Raw genomic sequence first — 16,573 nt, forward strand, 5'->3', positions numbered from 1 at the left:
AAATGAGTGTGGAACAAAAAGAGTGTAGGAAGCACCGCTGGCCACATACCTGACCTGGGACACAAGACATTGCATGGCTGTGGCTGGGCTGAAAGGGCTGCAACCTCCCTGTGGCTCCAGCCAGGAAATTGCACACAGTCAGAAGCAAGAGCCCCCATGGTTTGGGGTTTTGTTCTTGTTGTTGTTGTTTTTGTTTTTCCACACTGACAGATGTCTCTCTCTAGCAACCTGTCATTCTAGGGAGAACAACACTGAGGTGACAAAACCTGTCTGTCACGGATTATGGTTGCTTCTCTAACTGGTTTCCAGTCTGTCACCCAGAAAGTAGGTTTGCTGCTGGGGCAGAGACTGGATGGTAAGAAACTGGGGGCATTTAAACCTGTAGCTAAAACACACTAGAGGAAGCAGGACATCCTGTTTCCCTCTTCTTTTTCTCTTGGCCCTTGTCTTAACCAGCATTTCACTCAAACAGCTAATTCCTCCCCTTGCACATGTGGTTTTTTAACCATTTCTCTGACTTCTGTGCCAGATTTCCAAAGAGATTTGAATGCCTAGACAAACACCCCACCAACTGAGGTTCTTTTAAGCAAAGAAAAATTCAGGACAAGTAGGATGGAGTGGGATCCCCAAAAGAAAATATTACAGCTTCAGCAATTGGAAAAGCAAGTGTTTGCCAGTGTCCTTCTGCAGTCAGGATCTCAACAGGATGGGGATTTCAGCATGGCCATCCGTGGCATGGGGTGTTGGCTTCTGGGTTGCAGTACCTTCCACTTTTAAAACACGTGGGTAACCATTTCTGAAGAACCTTGTATGTTACCCTACCTTGGACTCACCTAAATACCAAAAGACTCCAAGTGGATGCTTGCTTTGAAAAAAATGGTTTGTGCCCTGGAATGTAAGTGGTATCTGTAGAGACTGGATAAAAAGGTAGGCTTTGGAGGATAGTGTGGGCCATCTAGGGCTGTGAATAAAGTAGATCTAAGCTTGGTCTTAAGCTTTGGTCTTCTCATCGTCCATATTAAGAACCTGTTTAGAAGATGCTACAGCTCCGTCTGGCCTGAGCACTGAAGTTCCCTTACAGAGAAAATAAGGGTGCAAGAGAGAGGGAGAAATGAGAAGATGACACCCTCCCCACCCCCCATACCCACAAATTGAGTCTGGGTTTCCCAATCCAGAAGCTCAGAAGCACCTACATCGGTCCTACAGTGCAGATTTACCCTGTGAGATTTGTTCCCACCTTGTTAGATGTAACAGGACATCCAACAGTCTTAAAAATATTGTCTGGTAAGTATAGGCTCTCTTGATATGAAACAAGGAAAGGAAGAGTTGAGAGAAATAATGAAAAAAATAAAATACATTTTTCTTCAGTTTCCATTTTATTTTTGGAGGAGCAGTCTACTACATTTCTGTTATACTTTCTTAACAGATACCAGGAGACTTTTTAAAGGTTATTTTTGGAGTCACTACATCTCATTCTTTCCTGAAGCCCTGGCCAGGTCAATGACACTAAGGAATGACTATTTGTACCAGATGAGCTCTGCCTCTCAACCTCTGTGTCCTGTGGAGCAGGCACTGTTGCTTGAAAGAAGAAATCTAGTCGGGTTTGTTTGGGGGGTTCAATTTGTTTCCTTGCTTCCCCTTAGCAAGTGGCCGCGGCGATTAGCAATATTAATCAAGCTGCACAGAAACTCAAGCTCCCCTTCAGGGAGCTGCAGAGAGCCGGATGCCAGCTGAGGTCTGCCAGGCTGTGAAATTCGAGGGCTGGGGCTCGTGGCTTGTAACAGTGGTGTGGTGCAGCATCTTCGTACACGCGCTCCTCCGCGCCTGGCTCAGGTGCCTACGTGCTCACACGTACCGCTGTGAGGCTGGCTCTCTGCTGGTCCCCAGCGTGAGCATCATCTAATGTAAGCGAGGCACATGCCTGCACGAGCAGTCCTGAAATCCCAGCCCTACTGGCCAAAGCAGTCACCTATCTGGCCTCTTGTGTAGCCGCTGGCACTGGGGAGCGCAGGAGGGGCAGGATCTCACCTTTCTTCATCTCAGAGTGCTTTGATCTTAAACCTGTAACCTGGGGGAGGAATACTCAGGATGTTTCCTCCTGTGCCCTGTATTTTTAATGTATAGCAGGAGATTTCAGTAAGGCATTACTTCTCTTTTTCCCTCCTGCACAATCAGTTTTACAAAAGAGTCTGCCTATGAAAGCTTTACGCCTGCTTTCCAAATGTGCATTTGGGACTAGCGTGCAAACCACTTCATTGGGCAGCTGAAGGGCTCCATCCTCAGTGGGATTAAGCCCCTGCCTCTGCTGCAGTGCTCCCAAGGCCACTCTTTGGTGGAAATATCTCTTCTGAACCCTTCTGAGGGATGCAGAATGATACACGGATGACACAACCTGACTGGCAGAAATGGATGCTCAGCTTTACACACACTAGAGATGTCCATGTCCATGTGGTTTTGAATAGCTCACACTTGGTGACTGGCTGGATGAGGATACCACACATACGATGTCCAGTCACTATCAGCATCTGGCTTTATTTTACTTTAGCTGCAGCCTTAAAATATCTGGAAAAGGTTTTTCACACTTACTTAAATGAATAATGTTTCAGCCTAGGTCCACACTCATGAAATGGTCTACTGGTTGTCCCTGTTCACAGAATGCCACAGGGTGTTTATAGGTGGCAGCGAAGATTTGCTGTTATCACTGAGAATGTGTAAATGTTTTATACATAGGCAAGTGCCATAGGAGGCCAAATGTTGGCAAATACCAAAACATGCACTTCTCCAAGGCGTTCAAGGTAGCTAATGTTGCAAGGTAGCAACTAAAGCGTGCAAGGTAGCAACTAGTTACTAAGTAGCTGGAGAGATCCAAACAGCACTACTGACTTAGGTAAAGCAAGCTAACTCATAAGTGATTCTCAATGTTTTTTCATGTTTCATATCATGCCTTTTGGCTGTAAGCACCCTGATCCATATGCTGTTTTGCTAAATGGTGCATAGAAAAAGGAACCTTGAATCTTCTCTCTCCATTTGGCACTTCCCACATGGTGAATTTCCCTTCTGCCTCTGCGAGGCTGTGATGTTGGATACTCCACTCTGACTGGTTGGCTTGGAAAGCCAACAAACCACTACAGGTGGTATTTTCCTGTACATGCAATAGTTTTCCTGATGTCACCATGCTCTAATACAGAGCAACCTTAGCCGAAGGTTACATTCTACTCTACATATTCCCAGGTATTATGAACATCATGGTACCACAACCTTGATGTTACAGAGAACCAAACCCTCCTTTTTCTTTTTGGCTTCTCCTTAGTTTATTTAAGTCAATGCCATACATTTTAAGTCAGGGTGAGAAGTCTCTGCTGAATTTTTATTACAACACTGAATAGTGGTTTTCTTATTTCTGGTCCAGTCTTTGAGGAAAGATACTCTACAGTGGAATATGTCCTGATCCAAATGTGATGAATGATGTAAATTTATTTATACAGATGTTTATTACAGTGGTAGTTAATTGTAATTACTTATCATATTTCAAAACAGCTGCAGCATGGCAGAGATCTGCTAAATGGTTACTGTTCTTCAGAGATGCAGCGAACATCGGTTTCTAAAGGACAGATTAGACCACACCAGACTCCTCTGCTAAAGAAAGCAAGGCGAACCCAAGTTTGTTCTTAGAAGCTGCTTTCCTGCTGCCATGACCATCACAGACATAGGTGCCATTTGCATAACATGGTGGAAGAGGAATTTTAGCATGAAACATGGCAGAGATGATCTGGAGAAAGGATATTTTGCACATCCTCTCCACCTTCTGTCCCCTTCCTTATCCAGCTCCCTCCTGCCTCTAGCAAATGTTATTTCCTTTGGCTTCACTGAGTGGGTGCAGACAAAATGCAAACCTACAGCAAAGTATTTTCCACTTGGGGAGACAGAAGAGCTTGAATTAGGCCTTCAGTGTTGATATTTGTACTGTGCTGTGTTTGTTTCTTATTTTTATGTAACTTACGGCTCTGCTAGTTCAAACACATTTACTTCTCCTGCTCACCCACCAGCAGTTCACCATTATCAGCTTCTTGCTTGCTTACCATCTCTGTATCACCGCTGGGTGTGTGAAGATTGTTTTTTGCTCCCTCCACATTAAAAGCACTTTGGAGCATTTGCTTTTGCAATTCGCATCCTTACATCTTCATCAAGTTGCTGCAGCTGTGCTGCTTCAATATACGCAAAGATGTCCTTGGTTATTTCATTTTATAAAGTTTCATCTGATGATTCGGTCTACTTTTCCAACTCACCATCATTTGCCTGGATCAAGGTAGAAGCTGTTCTTTTATTATCCTAGAACATAAGAACATGAAAACTGCGATATTTGGCTAGATGTGTAGCCCAGCATCCCATCTGCACCCATTGGTGACTGATGGCTTTTGCCAGCTGCAGTGCTCTGCAGCTCCTGGCCCTCCCCAATGAGCTGGTCCTTTCAAATTGAATACTTGGTCATTTTGTTCTATGACTTTTCCTGATTATTTTATTTTTAACCCATGGGCTCTTTTTAGTTTCCACTCCATCCTGTGGTGAGGAGTTACACAGCATAGCCACATTTTGTGTGAAGAAGTACCTCCTTTTGTTTGTGTTAGCCCTATCAGCATGATGTTCCTTCATAGAAACACTATTAAGGCTGTGCTATAGCACTTGTGCCACTACAAACTAAGAAAAGAAAAAACACATTTTTTTCTTTTTTTTTTTTTTTTTTGTTACAAAACATTTCATTTTAGCAAGTAAAAATAAAGTGGCCCATAATGAATATGATGTAAAATGTAAATCGCAAATCAAAAGTGACAATTGAATGCCTGAAAATCTGATGTTGCAATTTTTTCCTTTTTCTTTAAGACCTTTGAACAAATCTTTGGGGGCTGGGAACATCTGAAAGCGCTTAGGTGAAAGTGGCATGAAAAGGTGTGATCAAAGCCATGTTCATAGCAGACATAAAAATCATAACCTATCTGATTTAAAACAGGGTAAGCAAAACCTAACCTGCCTGCTGGAGAAGATTCCATTGAAACTAGTTTTAGCTATCAGGAGGCTCAAGTAGCATGCTTGGGACGCTGGAGATTTGGATCTAAAGCGAACCCTCACCAACAGGCATTTAAATACGCTGGAGACTTGGAGTCTTGCAATGTTATGATGTTATGTATATGAAGAAAACTCATTTTAAATTATGCAGTCTGATGTTAGGATGAAGTTAAACTGCATACGAAATAATAATTTTCATTATCAGTTAAAAAATCGCCCCGCATTTTAAAAAGATGTTCATAGGCAGCTAGCAATGTAGGTTAAAAGAGGAAGAAAAAAAAAACTTTTTTTGCAAGGTACAAAATAATGTGTTTAGCTTCAGGCATTCTTTAAACTGCCTCTTTTCTAGGAAGGGAACACAGATGTGTGAGATTCCTGATTTAGTTCCAAGCCAATACTCTTAATTAACTTCAAATTGTTTAAATATATAACATCTCAGTGCAGGGAAGCAGCATCCTGGGGGTACATGTGCTGCACTCAGGTGTCCATTGTTCCCAAGCTCCACTTGCAGCACCTCAAACTACTGAGATGGGCCAAAATATGCCCCCAGTTTGCAAATTGCTTCAGTGTATGTGTGTTCTTTGGGCACATAAATAAGGCTGTAAGGTTGTTCATATTGGTAGGGATGTCTGGGATGAGAAATATGGATATTAGTTAAACCTAGAAGAGCACATTTGGCCATAGCTTCAAATGACCCTGGGAATGTCTAGGCAAAGGAAACTGGTACTCATGAAAGACATGGGGGCTCTGGAAGGTGGAGGCTGGTCCTAGACCATAGGAACAGAGCATAAATTGTAGGCAGGGAGCAGGCAGGGGAGGCTGGGTTTGCCTGAGCCAAGGGATGGATTCTAGTGGTGCATGAAAAGGAAACAGAAAAAGAAAAAAAATATTTTCAGAAGGTTTAAATTCACTGCACACAACCTATTCCTCCAATGGAAAAGACGTAGTGGTTCACACATCAAAGGGGAGTTGAAAATGTGGTCTTGGCTAAGGCTGTCTCTTCTCAGCATGTGGGAAGCCGACACCTATTACTTGGGCAGACTGGACACTACACCCATCCCATGGGCAGAGGCACCAAATCTGGGCTTGGGGAAAATTAGTAATGCTGACTTTGGTGGAGGGCTTCAGCAGCCCGCAGCAAGCACTACCTAGAGCTACCAGTAGAACACTAAGGGTAATGTCAAGTATGAAGTCACTGCTTATTTTATGGTCAATGCCCTCTTATGTACCTGGTGAGGTTGTTTTCTTGAGGAAACTTGGGAGCATGAGCACACACATGAGAGGTGTCTATCCTATGCACAGGCAGTTGCAAAGAAAAGTTATTTATTGAGTTTGCAACTTTAATGTTATCCTTCTGCAGCTCATACATTTGTATACAGATGCATGCATACAAAAATGTGGGGTTTTGCTCCTGATATTTCTACTACATTGTACTCGTACAATACCACTGTAATTCCAATAACTTCAGGAGAGTTGCTCAGAGCTAAAAGTACTGTAAATGAGTGGCTAATCAACCCCACAGCTTCCCCCCACAGTTTCTGGTCCACATGCAAGGCAATGTCCTGAGGACATATCCATACTGAATGCCATACTGTTAGGAGATCCCCAAGCTAGTAGCTAGAGAGCAAGCTCTGGATGGCTGTGCCAGTGTGGTATGATGCTCTTAATTAGTCCTGAGTTAATTAGCCCTTGCGAGAGGCAGTGCTAACCTGGTTGTGTGGCTTTGGGGACTGTACATAGTGTTTCTGCATAGGATTGTGCTGTGTCATACCTTATGGATGTATCATCTGCTTTTAAGCCAAAGAGAAATTTGCCTCCTGTGCCCCTCTGTGTAACATGGCCAGGCCATTGGATTTTGGTGGGAGGCATGGTCTGTGTTGCTCAGTAGTGAACTCTTTAATTTATTGAGGAGCAAAGACCACAGGGATGAAAGGGAATGGCCATGGTAGAGGTCTGTAGAGTAGGCCTGGGTGACACAGAGAAGGTGAACAGGGAAGAAAGAGATCATTTATTTTCTGTTATGGGACCAAAGTAAGCAGGTTCAAAATAAACAAAAGGAAATATTTCTTCATGCAATGTGTGGTTAAGAAATGAAATTCACCTTGCCGGGATTCTGTGTGTGCTGGACATTTATACAGGCCCCAAGACCTAATTTGATTAAGAAAGAAAGCCATCACCCAAAGCTGTCAAACAGCAAGACTCATTTTGGCTGAGGAGGTCCTGAGGCAGCAGTCACTTGAGGACAGGAAACTATATCAAAGAAAAGTCAATATACCCCTGCCCTAGCTTTACACTTTTCCACAGTCATCTGCTGTTAGCCAGTGCTGCTGCCAGGTCATTGGGTGAGAAGAGCCTTAAAATAAAGTACCTCCATTGAAAGGGTGCAGCTAACAGGCATATCCTTGAAAAAGGCAGAGTTACCAAGACTGGGAAAAACAAACAGAAAAATAATGAAAATGCATGTGATTTTTTGTGCAAGGGCTGACTTATACTGCAGAAGAAATGCATGCAACCAACTCCTGGCTTACAGTGAGAATAGGGAATAACATAACCCAAAAGGGGCATAGAAAGAATACATTTCTTGGATGAATGTTTAGGCCAGCTCAGACCAAATTAGGTAACAGCAGAAATACAGTCTCAATACCAAGATGCTGAGTATCTCATGCTGAGAAAGATGAGATACAATTCAAGCATGTGTTGCCACAGATAGATTAGCACAAGTATTTTTTATGCTTTGCAAAAGCTCTTGCTTAGTAACACCAAATGCTACAGAAGCATCAAGTAGCATCTAAAAGGAAATGAAACCTTGGGTAGAGCAAACAGTGAAGTGAGCAGAGTCGTGGTGCTGTGTGCTGAGCACACTGATTGATACTTGCCAGGCTTTGGAAGCTGCACTTCATCCCTATATTCAAGTCAAGCAAACAAGAAAAGGAATTTCAGGAGAGGGTGATAATTAGCAGTCATTCCCTCAGAAATGGCATGAAGGTTTTCATATTGGCTTCTGTCTTTATAAGCCTGACACGAGTCAGCCCAGAGAAAAACGTGTGCATTAAATAAATATGGGTAATATTACAACATCATTCATATGTTCAGGCACTCCTTTGAACAACCAAGTGAGCCAGGAATCTAATGAACAAACAGTTGAATGTAACCTCTGGATAACCCTTTAATCTTCTCCTCTGTTCCCCTTGAACGTTTTCTGAGGAGAGAACACTAGAAGACAATAGATTGAAAAGCCTGACCAAGGGAACTACTGGCAGACAGCTAGGCATGGGTGTTTCTTTTGTCTACAAATTTTAGCAATTAAGGAAGTGTTGAAAGATTCTGAAAACGTGTAATCATTGAGAGAAGAGAGACTCAGGATTTAAAAGTCAGATGATCTGTAAATAGGGTCAAAGACTGACTGGCTTTAGTTGATGATTAAGTCAAAAGTTTAATTCAGATTTCCTCCACAAACAACTTGAAAAACATAAGCTGTCAAATCTGGTAATGGGCAGTCCTTCTTATGATGCCACAATCACAGCCTGTGAATATCAATGCAACATATTCTGTAATAACAATGCGCTGTTGGGAGGAGCTCTAAAGCCCCATCTGATCCTCCATATGTTGTAAGAGAAGTAAGAGTTTCTGAAGGAGATGGACTTCACAGTGAGTAGAGAATGTCTGAAAGACCCCTGAGTTGGCTTCGTAGGTAGTTATTACTGTGGGAATGGAAGCAGAAGTCAAAAAAATCAAACATTGATTAGGGAAAGTTGTAAATAAGGTTGAAAGATTTACAAATGACCCATCAGAAGATATCGTCTAACCAAAAATATGACTTTTCATTTTATGTCAGAAAATTAACTGCAACAAATTAAGAAAAAAGCATAAAGGTGTTTGGAAGTAAAATAGGCCAAAGGATGAACAAATGACATGAATCTTAAATTCATCAAAAATGATGACCTAGCTGCCAAATCAAATACAGGTTCACAAAGGTAATTAAGAAAATCAAAATTGCCCTGTGTCAATCATTAAACAAATAAAGCACAGGGAGTAATGAGAGGAAAGAAAGGATGGCAATCAAGAAAAAAAGGAAAAATCTAACCAATGATTTCTGAAAAAATAATAATAATAATTATGAATAACTCTGAAAGATGGGCATTTCCCTGAATTAAAAATGTCTTAGTATGCCTTTTGGCTTTCAGATGCTGGCATCTCATTTGCTTCAAAGGCAGTTTTGTTTTCACTTACCTGCGGTCCCTTATCTGTGTAGAAGACCATACTTCACCTTGTGAAGGTGCTGCTCTATCATGTGTCTGCATGATAGGATCTTGCGAAAGTAACTGGTTCAAACAAAGTGGCATAATTTTGTTACTGAACTTTTAGCCACTTGTCTGAATGAACATAATTGGTTCCATAAACAAGGAGGAAGGCTGAGTGATATCAAACATCTAGAAAGGACACAAGAAACAAACAACAAAGAGATTGTGAGATTGTACACATCTGTAGAGCTGACTTGTTGGATACACACAGCGCAGTAGCCTGTATGGCCATAAGATTTTTAATTGTGATCATCTATGTGCCACTTTATATTTCAGATTTTAAAGGAGGCACTCTACATTACTCTCCACTCTCCATGAGAAGGTAAGGAGTAGTTACCACACACAGTTGGAACCCATGCCACTGGCAAAGTCAAGAGCACCATGCCTATGGCAGATTCTTCTCCAAGAGCTCATTGATTCTCTTCTGTTCTGGATGTCCAGTAAGACGACTACCAAGCCAGTACTGCATCTATAGCAGAGACTGCCATGAACACACTTTGCTTTTCACCATCCCACATAAATTTGCTGTTGAAAATGTGTTTAGAAAATAATGAATGAGAAAATCAACAGAAAGCAGCCAGTAAAATCTCATGCCCCCTTAAATTCTAGTGGTGTTCTCAAAAATAGATGCACAGATAAAATACATTTTCCTTAAAAAAAAAAGGAGAATTTTATCTTCTGTTTGTCTAACATGTGTAATGTTCCCATTGATCACTAGGATCAGAGGAACCAGAAAAGACATTTTATTCTTGGAGATTTTATTCCAAAATATAACTAAGGATTGGAATACTACTCATACAAATGATTGCTAACTACAAAACCCAGCTGTTTTATACTTAAAAATAAATACAGATCGAAATGTTTCAATGTATTTTATTTTGCCCTTTATTAAACTGCATTTGTGTGCTTAACATTAACCTCCCCATTCAAATGTCATTAGCTGCTAATTAAGATGTTGATATGCTGATTGTATATCTTGCAGTAGAAATGATTTGCAGGCACTTACTAGGTGTTTATCAAACTCCAGCACACGTATAGGTTTAGCATAAGCACGGCACATTTAATTTACTGAGCACTATCCCAGTTCTCCACTTCTTTTTACTTTTTTTTTTCTTTTTTCTTTTTTTTTTTTTTTCTAATACATAATGAGCAAAAGAAGTAAAAAACATGGCAAGTTGTCAGGAATCATCTCAGAAAAGAAGAAAAGTACAGTAAGTGATGTAGGACCTAGCCACTGGAGTGCAAACATTTTTTGTCTCTGATTTCAATAAACCTTATTTTAAAATCTCTGAGAAGATCCCAGCATATTAATAATGAGCCCCTTTAATTTGTCTACAACTTATATTGTCCCACCAGCCAGGAGCAGAATGCTCTTTGGTATTAAAGGTTTGTTTCAAACAGCATCCCTGTTACTTCCAAAAACAGTTTAAATCAAAGAAAGACAGCAATGATTCTGCTAGTGCAAAAGCAGTTCTGCAACACAGGGTATGTTTTCACAGGACTTTTTAATATAATTTATGAATATTTGCTCGCAACATAATTGTCTTTTCTGCTGACATTTTCAAAGCAACACTGTGATTTGTTGGGTCTCCTGAGAGTCCGAGTACAAAACTGATAATTATATTAAATATACATAGACAATAAAGAGTGTGTTTACATAACTATGCCCATAAATATCTGATTGAACAGTCATTGTTCTCAAAACCCTTTTAAGCAGCTCTCTGAGGGATCCAATTCTAATGACATGATGGTTTAAAAGATGTTGCTCAGTCTTGTTCCATATTTAATTAACTTTCCTTTTTTAAACTTGTGATGGTGGAGACAATAACAAATAGCTCTGAAAGGAGAGAGAGCTTTGAAACATGAGTGAGACCTTGTCAGGCTTTTGTGTGCCACACACAGAAGAAGATCTGCACACAAGAGTTGGTGGCCGGGGGCCTCCCAGCTCCTGAGGGAGTGCATTACTATAGCATTCACAGTTCACTACTACCACTAACAACAGTAACAACAATAATAATAATTAAAGAAATCTTCTGCATACAAACAAGGGAAGCAACACAGGGAGGGAAAAAGGATGCATTAAATGGAATTGGTAAAATAGGCCTAATCTTGTTTATTTTTTTTTGTGCTCCTACAGAGCACTGAAGCAAATACTTGAAAGAGAATGGCACATTGCCCACCAAGATGTAAAGAGCTCATGGACATTAATTGAGCATCAGTGTATGACTGAACACATTAGATAGGAATCAAGGTAACATTTCTGAATTCAGGGATGGTCTTATTCTGTGGAGTCCTTCACCTTGCCCCATCTTAGACACGGCTGTAACAGCAGCACAATATTCTGTTTTCACACTGCACAATTTTTAATTGTCACCAATTATAATTCATTTACTTTTATGTGTCCTACCTGTCACAATATTAACATTTGTAAGTCTTTCCCTTTGCAGGCTGTGAGAATCTGTTGTGACATCTCAATAAAGCCGGATTCAATCAAGGTGTGAATGAATTCTTAATCTTGTTATAAATAGAAGGTGCCATATGTTGGTATGGAAGGGATGTCTCTTTTTGGTGTTGAGGACAGTGGTAATGAAACAAAGTGACTGGTCATGCCAGAATTACTAATGAAAGCCTAGTCACTGAGATGTGGAGAGGGCTCCAACTTTCTACATGGTATGAAGAAGGACATGAGAACTGTTAATGTGTCCTAGGCAGAGTCTTTGAGCTATTCTTTTTGTGAGTTTTTGGACTGTTAGTAGAGCAACTCCTCAGTCAGGGAAAACAATGAGAGCACTGCATCAGGAGTGAATATAAGAAGTCATGATAACCTCCCTGATCACTGCAGCACCTAAAATGTATTGGGAAGTCTAACTTAGGCAAAAAATTATGAAGATGTATGTTATGGTCAAAACTCTTATTTTGGAGAGCTGAATATCATAAAGGCCTAATACCCATTTAGTCCCAGATCATGGTTTGTTCAGATACAGAATCAGTGCATTTCCTCATAAATCCTGAGCTCAGGTATCATCTGGGTGGATTGCTTCACTTCCGCAATATAAATTCCATATTTATGCCTTCTTCAGCTCTGTTATGTTATCTAAACACAGCTCTGGCAAACAAGCAGAGGGACTAATCATTTTATTAAACTATCACTTACAGTAAAACTCATGTCCACTTGAAATCTTGGGAATAAAGCCAGTCTCAAAGGTAAGAGGATACCTTGTCCATCAATCTGTCCACACAACCTCACAAATAGATTTATCCTTTCGCCTTACGTTAAGGGTATTAGGAGGGGCTCCTTTTAGCTTTTACTGACCCAGGACAGAGAAAGTCATGCCCTAGCTGAAATGCACACGTGCACACACAGAGAGCCGTGTCTGTTCTTCAGTAGGCAAGATGATCTGCCCCTCTCGCTGATCCTTCTAAATGCTGTGGTAATTCCCCACAGAACACTCAGTTCTCATTGGGAAGTTTAGATGTCTTCCGTAATCTATTTAAACAGCTATTTAGGTATCACCTAGAAACCTGTTAGTTTGGAAAAGGTAAGAGGATTCCAGCACTTGATACTAGCAGCCAGCTCTTAGAAGCCACCTGGGGCTGCCTGTGGCCTAAGACCCTTCCCTTCCCCGGCACTGCACTGTGGGGACAATCGATGCATGAAGTCTTCATCACATTTGCTGCTGCTCTGTTTATTGTTCCTTTATTTACATATCTAGAAATTCAACATCTTTGCATGTTTTGCAAGCTGTCATGACATGAGACGCTAGTAATATGCTATGTTTTGCTTGCTAACATATTTTTGACATATTTTAGCTTTTGATTATAAGATTGCATCTTTCCCAGCTACCATCTGTCTCAACTCAGTGGCACTCTGGCATTTACAAAAACAGTAGGGTGTAATATTTCTTATATACTTGAACTCTACTAGAGGCATGTTATTTTCAGTCTTAACCAATATGTCACACTTTCACACATGAAGGCTGAAATGTCTTATATCCTTTAAGGTATCTGTCAAAAATAAAGAACACATCATCACATTCAGTTTGGCTGAGATGAGTAATATATTAATGAGAATAAGAATGGGAACACTTTCTGACTTATAAATAGAACTGGCATTTTACAAGCTTTGTGTACTCGTGCCTGTATTTATCCTTTTGTCAGCACAAATGAGATTTTCATATGAAACCCAGGAATTTCTTTTTTGTATTTGGCAAAGTCTGCACAATATTCTCAAAGCTGGAGTTTTAAACATGACACTTTTTTTTTTTTTTTCTTGAAATATCTGGTAACCTGAGACTTTTAGACTTTACTTCTTCCCTCTCCGTCCTCCATCTGTGGACAGTCAAAATGTGGCATCCAGCAAACTGGAAATCACACTTGATATCTACCCTGACAGCAATAGGCAAGCAGCTCCAGCCATTTGGACTGTTGTGATGTGCAGCTCTTTAACTGCAGTATGTCAGCAACACTGGTTTCCATGGGATGAATCCAGCAATTCAAGCTATAGGATATGATACTAAAATAGCTGGAGAATGTTCTTTTTGGTCCTCTTTTGTAGGTGAGTTGGGGGGGGGGATACTGGGATACTGGTAGGCAAGGTTAGTTTTTATCCCCTTTCTGCTTCTCAAAACTGCAGGCAGCTAGGAGCCGATTCAGGCCCCAGCAAAGCTGTGAGGTCTTGCAACAGCTCCCTCGGGGCCGTGGTGCCACTGAGCATCATCTCGCTCTGTGCACCACCTCCACTTCTGCTACCCGCGTCAAAAGAGAGAGTGAGGAATGTGAAGGGAACAGCACTACTGACAGAGCAGTGGTGGATCCCAGTAGTCGGTGCTAGACCCAACTCACTAAATAGTATACCATTGAAAAATGCCAATAATTATACACAGAAGATGTGTGGTGACTCCTCTGGCAAACAACATGTCAAGTGTACAGGTATGAAATTGTTGAAACTGCCAAAGAAGACAAACAAAAGCAGAAAACAGTGAATATTACCCTCAAGCACGTATTGCTTTGCAACCTGCCAGTATGTTTAGTTTTCTACCAGTTCGTTTAGTTAAATGGTCAGCTTCGAGAACAATGTCCTACTGCCACTGACCACCGCATGGGTCCTGACACAATGGGATTCCAGATCTTGGTGGTCCTTTAAGTACTACAGGAGCAATAACAACAATGCTGCTTTCAAAGGAAAAAGACAAGACACAAGCACACTCACACATAATGGTAAACTGAATTTATTTCCTTTTGGAAAACAATTCCAGTAATCTCCAGGTTCAGACCGCAGAGTAAACATTAATAACAGTAACATACAGGTTAGTTCAACTGATTCAAGAATTTGGCTGTGTGAAATCATTAAGGAAAGTCTTGAACACTCAAAGCTTCAAATGGTATCCAGAAAAAAAAAATTCTTTGACAATCTACATAACAACTATTGCATATATGGTAATGCTATCTGTCATATCGCAAGGCTTACAAATATATATACGGGCCTTATTCAACTGTGGGTTCCTGCTCTGTGAGAAAGAGTCTCTTCATATTTTTTGCAAGAATCTTCAGCAATAAAAAATAGTCTTGGATTCATCCGCTTGTATACCAAAAGAGAGAGATTTCTAGACCGAAGTTTAAACAAAAGGAAGGCCAAACAGAGCTGTAATGGAACATAGCTATTACCTTCTCCCTCCTCCTTGAAAATGACACTTTTTCTTAAGCTTTTTTTTCCCCTCACACAGTATTATTATTATTTTTATCCTTCTTGAATAGGGCCCAAGTCCACTTGTCTTTATAAGACCATTTTAGTATCAGACAACATAATACATGTGCAACACTTTATATACAGGAAGTCTATCCGGTGCTCAAAAGTTCAAACACATGAACATCCAACAGTTTCGATAATACAAGTTTTATGGTACAATACAATGTTTCTGAATAATATACATTAACAATGAAAGTTTCGTGCAAAGAGTAAAACGTGTTCCCTTTTTGTGCCACAAAGAATCCTCTGGAAGAGATGGGCCTTGCACTAACTGCTATGCTGGGTCATCGTATGATTCTGTAACGAAAAGAAAAGAGGCAGCTTAGTCACAGGATAGGCATTTCTACCAACATCACACAAAATAATGTATTGGAAAGAAAATATCTTTGACTCCTCCCTGTTTTAAAGCAGCCAGAAGAAGAGTCTTTTCTCAAAGAAAAGAGCTTTTCCCAGCTGTCTCACACTGCTTTTCTTTCCATAGGTCATAGAAAGGCAACACACTGTCTCCAGGTACGTTTGGGCAGACCTGCCCCAGGGAAACTGCACACCAGTCCTGTGGTTCTGGTGTCTGCTTACATATGTCTGATGGTTTATACATTATGCAAATGAGAAGTATGTTTATTTTGCAGAAAAGTCCGTGCTGTTTATAAACCAAGCCAAACCGAAGCAAAACAAACAAACAAAACCCCAACATGCTAAATGGACACTGCTTCCTCGACTGTGGCATTATGTCAAGTATTTTATTACATTAAAACTTATTTCCCCCTAAATAGTGTAGCACAGTGTATTCTGGTAAGAGTCATTCTGTGCCTAGCACAGCGATCAAAGGCCGATGAGAAAACAGGAGGGGCTGCCACAGTCCTTCCGTCAGTCTCCAAAAACCACCGATATTTTTCCTCAAGTGAATGCAGTGCCTTATGCAAGGTAGCACAACATGGACCTTGGAACCTGCAGTGCTCCTTTCCCATATGGGTAATGAACAAATGCAGCAGCAAACACACGTTTCACCCTCTTTCCTACTGCTGCTCTAATCTAGTCAACCACTTTTAGGGATGAGATGCTATTTCAATGCCTGCATTGGCTCAGATCCTACACAAGCACTGAGCTAAAAGCAGGGAGCCAATCCAGTGCATGTTAAGTCTTCTCCAAAGTAAACTGATCCTCAGAAAATGGACAAAGTCTGTGAATGCTGCTTCCAAACAACAGAACAGCCACTGATTAGTGATGAATTTTGCCCTTCTTAGTCTGCACCAGACTTGTGCCATTGACCAGAGGGGATGGGATAGATGGCCCATCCCGTAATTGGGTCCCAGCTCGTGCCGTCCCCTCACTCTGCTTTATCAGCTTAATCTGTCTTCAAACCCCTTTGGACTAGTGCACTTCAGGATGAACTTGTTCCCCGAAGGCTGTCAACATTTTCGGTGAAGTGAACATCTACTGAAGCATACCTTTCAGAGCCACCCAT

General features: G+C 41.0%; 1 protein-coding gene across 13 annotated transcripts in view; it reads right to left on the bottom strand.

Annotated features, from left to right (window-relative positions):
- Window positions 1-14,574: 14,574 nt before the first annotated feature.
- Window positions 14,575-16,573, bottom strand: part of ZNF521 (zinc finger protein 521) — a 232,079-nt gene continuing 230,080 nt past the window's right edge. For all 13 annotated transcript variants that reach the window (XM_038173878.2, XM_013095734.5, XM_038173882.2 and 10 more), the window contains one exon: window positions 14,575-15,405. In XM_038173878.2, the coding sequence (XP_038029806.2) occupies window positions 15,376-15,405 (30 nt within the window). In that variant the 3' untranslated portion in view covers window positions 14,575-15,375. The remainder of the gene's footprint in view (window positions 15,406-16,573) is intronic.

This window comes from Anas platyrhynchos, chromosome 2, assembly GCF_047663525.1.
Source record: "Anas platyrhynchos isolate ZD024472 breed Pekin duck chromosome 2, IASCAAS_PekinDuck_T2T, whole genome shotgun sequence".
Classification (NCBI taxonomy): domain Eukaryota; kingdom Metazoa; phylum Chordata; class Aves; order Anseriformes; family Anatidae; genus Anas; species Anas platyrhynchos.